Source organism: Cupressus sempervirens, chromosome 8 (assembly GCF_028749045.1).
Source record: "Cupressus sempervirens isolate cs-2001-9-10 chromosome 8, ASM2874904v1, whole genome shotgun sequence".
NCBI lineage: Eukaryota > Viridiplantae > Streptophyta > Pinopsida > Cupressales > Cupressaceae > Cupressus > Cupressus sempervirens.
The window spans coordinates 13811327-13818000 of NC_143125.1; the positions used below are offsets into that span (position 1 = coordinate 13811327).

Sequence of the window (6674 nt, forward strand, 5' to 3'; positions counted from 1 at the left end):
CATCTTACTTCCAAAACATGTCCCATTTCTAACTACTACTTAATTATCAAGATAAGATAAGGTAACTTGAACATTCTATGTTGAGTACAAACTTACCAAATTTAATATAAAGTGACTTAATTGACAATCTATTTTACCTTTACGTTAAATACAAAAGGATCAAGTTCGTCTAAGAAAGTAATTAAATAGCTTAACAATTTAAGAATGCATAAAAATAAAACTACATTATCGAAGTCCTAACTAAATTAACCATCATCATCCATTAACCAAAAGTAAGCTGACATCTTACTTGGTACAAGAGAATTAAAATTAAAAAAAACCTCAAAATCTTTTTAAGCTGACATCTTGCCTAGGAAGGTGAACAGCACACATGCTAAGCTACGCAGAGGCGGCCCTACAAATTTATTTTATCAGCTTTCTTCAGAAGCTCATCCATGGATTATGGACCAACAGTTTTATAGTTTAAAACATTACAGTCATCTATACATATATTATATATCTCTGTCTGCGTGCATACATCACCTTCTGACTAAAGAACCTCTGTTGCTATATTACTAACTACAGTCAGATCATTACATTTGGTCCTCATTTGTGTATTTGAATCCATGGGCGCTAATAGCAAATACCCACCAAAAAAATTGTGAAAATTTTAGTCAGCTTATAATCCAGATTGAGATAGAGAGAAAAAATATCAATGCAAATTAGAATCCTGGATTATTGCAGGTAAGAATCCTGGTTTTGTTGATTGCCTACATTATCTGAACCAACTGTCTGTTAATGTTTCAGCAATCTTGGACACCTGTTGGAAATCATTTCTTGCATTTCAAGAAATGAATTCGAAATTCATAGGCATTGTGGCAGGGAACTCATAGACTTTGTAGCCTTTTTGCTTTTTAACTTTGTTAAGCCCCACAGATCTGACCAAGGGGCTAATGATACGCCTTGGTACTTGACAATAAATCATATCTTTTCATGGGGTGTGCAGTCAGTAGTGAGAGAATCAATGCAGAAAAGGAAAAAGAAGTTCAGAAAAGTAGCAGTCCTCAGGATGGGTATGCTTATAATGCAAATGGGAGAGATTTGACAAGCAGGGTTGCTGTGGACTGTGAGTCCGCCATGAAATTTCTTTGCAGGAAGAAGAAGCAGCGATGGAGAATGGGATTGTGCTTTTTCGGCCACAGGAAAAGACTGCTCGGGCAGGCTGAAAACAATAACAGTGCATGGCTTCTGGAGGAAAATAATAAAGATAAGTGCAATGGGTGCAATGGGTTAAATTGTAATAGGGCTTGTGATGCAGAAAACAACAATGAGGATGTTTGCTCCGTGAATTCTTCATTTAGATTCAGCTTTGGGTCTCAGCGGAACTGGGAGGCGTCTATTCCAGGGGCAACTGTTTTGATGCTGAATTTAGAGAAGGGAATGGAAAGTAGTCTTGCGGATTCTCATGTGGCTTCGGAGCTTCAGTGGGCTAGGATCCAGTCCTTAGAACGCCAGATTTCACCGGCTGTCGAGGGCTTGACGAGGTTCGAATATGAGGAGATTTTTGCTGCCACTGCAGATTTTTCTCAAGGTACTACAGAAATATGCCCTCATATAACCCACTTTTCCTTGCATCTTTTCTCCTTGTTCATTAATCTTGTGTTTGAAGTCCTATATAATGGTTGACCTATTTCTTCTCTCGCTCTCTATTTTTTAAAGCTTTTTCTTCCCTCTTTTCTGATTTTGATGCTTCCAAACGCTTTTGACGCTGTTCATATCCAGATACTTTACGGCTTGAATATTCTTGGTTTGGAGTGACCCACTTATATTCCCACCCCCGTTTCTGTTGAATTGGGAACATTTGATTCAGTTTTTGTTCATAAACTCGTCTTCTTTAACGATCATTGACTGGCCACGCTTGCGGTGATTATAGAACTTTATCCAGTTTATCAGATAGGCTGCATCCTATATGAGGTGTCATTTAACTATTTATACAGTGTTTATCCAAAAAAAAATCTTTCAGCGGTTTCGCCAAAGCTTTAAGTCTTCAGTGTTCTTATTCTTGACTAGAAAAAAATTTCCCTAAAAAATCTTTTAAAAGCTTTTAACCCATTTCTTACCCTGCAATTATTGACTGGAAGCTTGAGGTCTTTAGTGTTCCTATACTCATTTACTCGTATTTTGATTTTCTGTTTGCAAACATTTTATGCAGTTTTCGTCCAAGAATTTATTTTATTGAAGAAACTTGAGGTTTTTTAAGGAGGATTAAGGCCGTGGAAACTGTTATCCTCATTTTCTTTCTGTTTTTTCTTTCCTCGAGATACCAGGTCCCTTTTCTCTTTTTCTGAGCCCGCATTTTGTTTTCAATGTCGAGCTTTTCTCAAAAAGGAAAGTCACTAACTCATTTTATATTTTTTATTCTGAGCTTTTCCACTGGTTCCTATGATTTGAACCAAATTGCCAATCAGGAATAAACAAAATCAGGATGCATTGAGAAACACATGGAAAGGGAGACTGGAAGTTAGATTATCTCTGAGTTTGTAAGGATACCTAATGTGTAGTCTGAGAGATAATCTGAATCGTGAGACATTAACGCAAAAAGTCCTTAAAAATAATCCTCTCTGCAATGTACGTTGAAGATTCAAATCATCCCTGTTTTCGTGTTTGAAATTCGGTCTTCATTAAAAGCTGGTGATTCAAATTCTTCCTATTTGGAATGTACCCTGCGTTTCAATCTGATTTATTCTCATTTTCCTGTTTTTGGAATGCACTTTGTATCTCAAAACAAAAGATGGTATTGTACCCGCTTTTCTATTTATCATTACTCACGTTTTTCCTGTTTCATTGAATCATTAAGCAAGAACAATGATAGTGTGGTCCATTCCACAGGAGGATCTCTTCATCTGTGAAGTTTAATGTGAGGTCAATGGTTATAACTTTACGTATATTATTATCAGTTTCTTCGATAATCATTTACCCACATTTTATCGAGCTCTGCATTTATATACCTTTTCCTTTCAGATTAATGGGCTACAGGGATTGTGTATACTGTTCTGATCCCCTTTTTCATGGTTAATGGTTATGGGAAATATGTCTACTACACCTGACTAACCTAATACTTCTCCAGGTACATAAGAGAGTATTCTTGGCTTTGTATGATGTACCTGTTTAATCAGTCCTTTACTAAGGTCCTACAAATTTTTATTCCTGAAAAAACCAACATTCCTTTTCTTTAGATTCTTTTGGAATTAATGGTCATTGAGGTTTTGTATGTTCTGATTCTGAAGAGTTTGAGATTGAGAATGAGAATGGTTATGAACGTTTTGCAGACAAGGTGCTAGGGAGGGGTGCACACAGCTGTGTATACAGAGGCAGGCTGAGGCATGGCAAATTAGTTGCAGTCAAGTATTTAGATAAGACTGACAAGGAATCTGGCAAGGCATTCTGCAGAGAGCTACACATTGCAAGTAGCTTGAAAAATCGGCACGTCGTTCCTCTACTCGGCTTCTGCATAGATCCCCAAGGACTCTTCCTGGTTTACAAGTTTATCTCAGGCGGAAGTCTGGAATACCATCTTCACGGTATGACCACATCATCTATTTTTGTTTAAAGCTATGGCTATGGTTATGGTTAGTTATACGAGTTTTTGGTTTTATTTACAGAGAAGAAAGGTAAGGGCTGTCTGTCCTGGCCTCACAGACTCCAAGTAGCGATAGGAATTGCCAAGGCTGTGGATTATTTGCACCATGGAACCCATAAATGCGTGGTGCATAGGGACATCAAGCCTTCTAATGTACTTCTTTCTAGGAGGAAAACGGCCAAGGTAATTTCATTAACAGCAAATTTAGGATGACTTATGAAATCATGGTATTTTGTAACTTTGGGGATTTGAAACTCTTACATTATGATCCCAAAAGCAAGCTATCAACAGTATATTTTTAGTTTGTATGCTCTTTGTATGGTTTATTCATGATGACCAAAATACTGTAGCTCTAGCTTCATCCATAGAACCTGCCTAAGCTTATGTTGGCATTTAAATCGTATTTCTATTTACATCAGCTATCAAATTCATTTTTCAATAATTATAACCTGTGGTCTATGAGATATTATATGATTGGTTCCATCTAGTTCCTGTTTATGAATTTCCTTCAACATTAGCCTGATGACATGTTTGTTGTAATGTATTTACTATTTTGGTGCAGTTGTGTGATTTTGGGCTGGCGACATGGACTCTGGGAGCTTCAGTACCATTCCTCTGCAAGACAGTGAAGGGAACTTTTGGGTAAAGCAAAAGTATTTAGTTCACTGATTCCTTTCCTTTCAATTCAATTCAATTAAGTAAAAATTTAGAATGTAAAGAGATCTTTAATTCAAATGCATGCTTGCGTCGCAGGTATCTAGCTCCAGAGTATTTCCAGCACGGGAAGGTCTCAGAGAAAACAGATATCTATGCATTTGGGGTGGTTCTGCTGGAGCTGCTCACAGGGAGGAAGCCCATTGAGACAAAGAAACCAGGAGGCGATGAGAACTTGGTTCTTTGGGTATATTAGCCTATATATTTTTCAATGATAAATATGAGATTCAGTTGTACAAAACTAAATTTTTATTTGCATCCCTGTTTTGGATGCATTGAGGATTAGAAAGAAAAGAATAAATAAATTGCATTAACTTTTGGATCCTTATTATATAGGCAAATCTGCAGTCCATTCATTCTTTTCTTCCTCTTTCTGATCAGAAATCACAGAATATGATCTGAAATGTTGACAAAAACATCATTTATTACTTAAATGGATGAACTGCAGGGTTCTCTTAATAAATTTGACAACAAATGAAACAGTTCATTAAAACATTCCTTTGGATAGGCCCTACCTAGGGCAAAGCCACTTCAGTTTTAATCAGGAACATGTTCCCTGGTTGAAGGATTTGGACCAGCTTTTCTTTTCAAAGTTCGGAGCCATTTGCCACTAAACCAATTCTTTTGGACAGATAATTTCGTTCCCAAATTCCTAGAGTATTACAATAACAATTTTCTTACTGAGTGACCAGATCCTATAAAAAAATAAGGTTTTAGGTGTATAAACAAGGACTTTTTTTTTTTTTTTTTCAGTTTTATAATAGGATTGGAGTGTCAGACTCGTGATTTGAATTCTCTGAGTTAGTGAAATTTGTCCACTTAGACAACTTTGGAGCTTGGTGTGTTCCACGGATACTTGAGATTGTCATGTCTTAGATTTTATCTACTCTTCAGAAGGAAGCGATGCTATTGTGAACTTAATCACGGTTTTGGTCTTTGTGGACTTTTGTGCTTCCTTCAACATTATTAAATTAATTGCAGGAGAACACTTTCATGATTTCAGTGCAATATTGTTCCTGCCATCCGGGTTCCCATAGTGGTTCTATTCTCTTCTGTAAACAAACGAGGATGGAACACTGTTGGAATCCAGATGACATGCAAAATGTGTAATGCTTTTGGTTTGCTTGGATTTCATTCTGTTCTTTCTCCTTGCTTAATATCACCAACAAATTCAAAATGCCTACCCATTTATGCAAGTGTTATTTTTGTTTTGTTAACAGGCAAAGCCATTACTTAATGGAGGATTGGTAGAGGAGTTGCTGGATCCCCGCTTGAAATCCCGCCTTAAGGTGAAGCAGATGAAGCAGGTGGACAGAATGATTAGGGCTGCAGCAGTATGCCTTCATCCAACAGAGTCATGGAGGCCATGCATGAGTCAGGTTTTGAGAATCCTTCAAGGTCATGCTGATACTGAGCTTCTACAACATGCCTGCCTCACAATGGTTAATGCCAATGGAGACTATATCATTGGCAATGACAAAGAAAACGTCAAAGCTCTCAAAGGGCATCTGGCAGTAGCCATGGTGGGGGTAGATTTAGATGCAGATGATGAAAAGCCTGACTATAAGCTTAATCGTTAATGAGTGAAATGAAATTATATTAATTGGGTTTCATGGTGCTCCACAAAAGTTACAGCTGTCTCAGAAACCGAGAGGATCAGAAGTTGAAGCAATGTCATCCATGAGACAAAAAATTTCACAGCTGTGTCAACTACCAAGAGGTGCTAAAGTGAAGGAAATAAATAGCTACTTGCATTGTTTTCAGCAGAGTTTGATTGGGAGGGCTGTAGATTGCATTGTGGCATGCAAAAGGAAATGTTTCGTTTTCCTTTCATAAGAAATTTAGTTTTGTGGAGAAGAAAGAGTGAGGTGACTCATGTCCATCTCAGCTTGTATTTGTGTGCACTTGAAAAATAATAAAATAAAAGTTTTGTAGATGCATGAGTGTTTTTTTAATGTGCCTTGTTAGTACAAGCCTGAATACCTGGGAAGTTGCATCCAAGTCAGTTAGAAAATGTGTGTCAAGTTGTGAAACGTTTTTTTCGTGATTAGTTGCCTGTAAAATTGGCTCCTTTGCTCCTTAAGTGCCATCTTCTCATGTTGGTAGTAGACACTGTTTTGTTTTTACTTATTTTTTTAAAATTCTGTAAGGAAAATTTTGGTGAAAAAACAAAGGCAGCACACCAAAAGTGACCAAATTGAAAAGAGGTTGAAAAGAGGTGAATGGCTGAATAAGATCTTAAACACCTAGAAGACAGGTGAATCAAACAGCAATTAATCAGCACTTGATATATTAAACTGCAATAGATAGAGCTGAAAAATTCATGGCCACTAGCTGAAAA

At 37.1% G+C, this 6674-nt stretch overlaps 1 protein-coding gene across 2 annotated transcripts; it reads left to right on the top strand.

Annotated features, from left to right (window-relative positions):
* Nucleotides 1-334: 334 nt before the first annotated feature.
* On the top strand, nucleotides 335-6267 carry LOC149541335 (pto-interacting protein 1-like). Of its 2 annotated transcripts, XM_089796615.1 has the most exons (7): nucleotides 335-723; nucleotides 986-1570; nucleotides 3309-3560; nucleotides 3642-3802; nucleotides 4182-4261; nucleotides 4373-4520; nucleotides 5554-6267. In XM_089796615.1, exons 2-7 carry the CDS (start codon nucleotides 1117-1119, stop codon nucleotides 5911-5913), a joined length of 1455 nt encoding a protein of 484 aa, XP_089652741.1. In that variant the 5' UTR covers nucleotides 335-723; nucleotides 986-1116; the 3' UTR covers nucleotides 5914-6267. The 2 variants fall into 2 exon arrangements, with proteins under 2 accessions (XP_089652741.1, XP_089652740.1); XM_089796614.1 differs by having other exon boundaries at nucleotides 335-1570.
* The last annotated feature ends 407 nt before the right edge of the window (nucleotides 6268-6674 follow it).

Excerpts from the sequence above, each read along its gene's own strand:
- LOC149541335 (XM_089796614.1), top strand. The coding sequence starts at position 973 with ATGGGGTGTGCAGTCAGTAGTGAGAGAATCAATGCAGAAAAGGAAAAA. Across the intron at positions 1,571-3,308 it reads CACTGCAGATTTTTCTCAAG|ACAAGGTGCTAGGGAGGGGT; the intron begins GTACTACAGAAA and ends AACGTTTTGCAG. Across the intron at positions 3,803-4,181 it reads CTAGGAGGAAAACGGCCAAG|TTGTGTGATTTTGGGCTGGC; the intron begins GTAATTTCATTA and ends ATTTTGGTGCAG.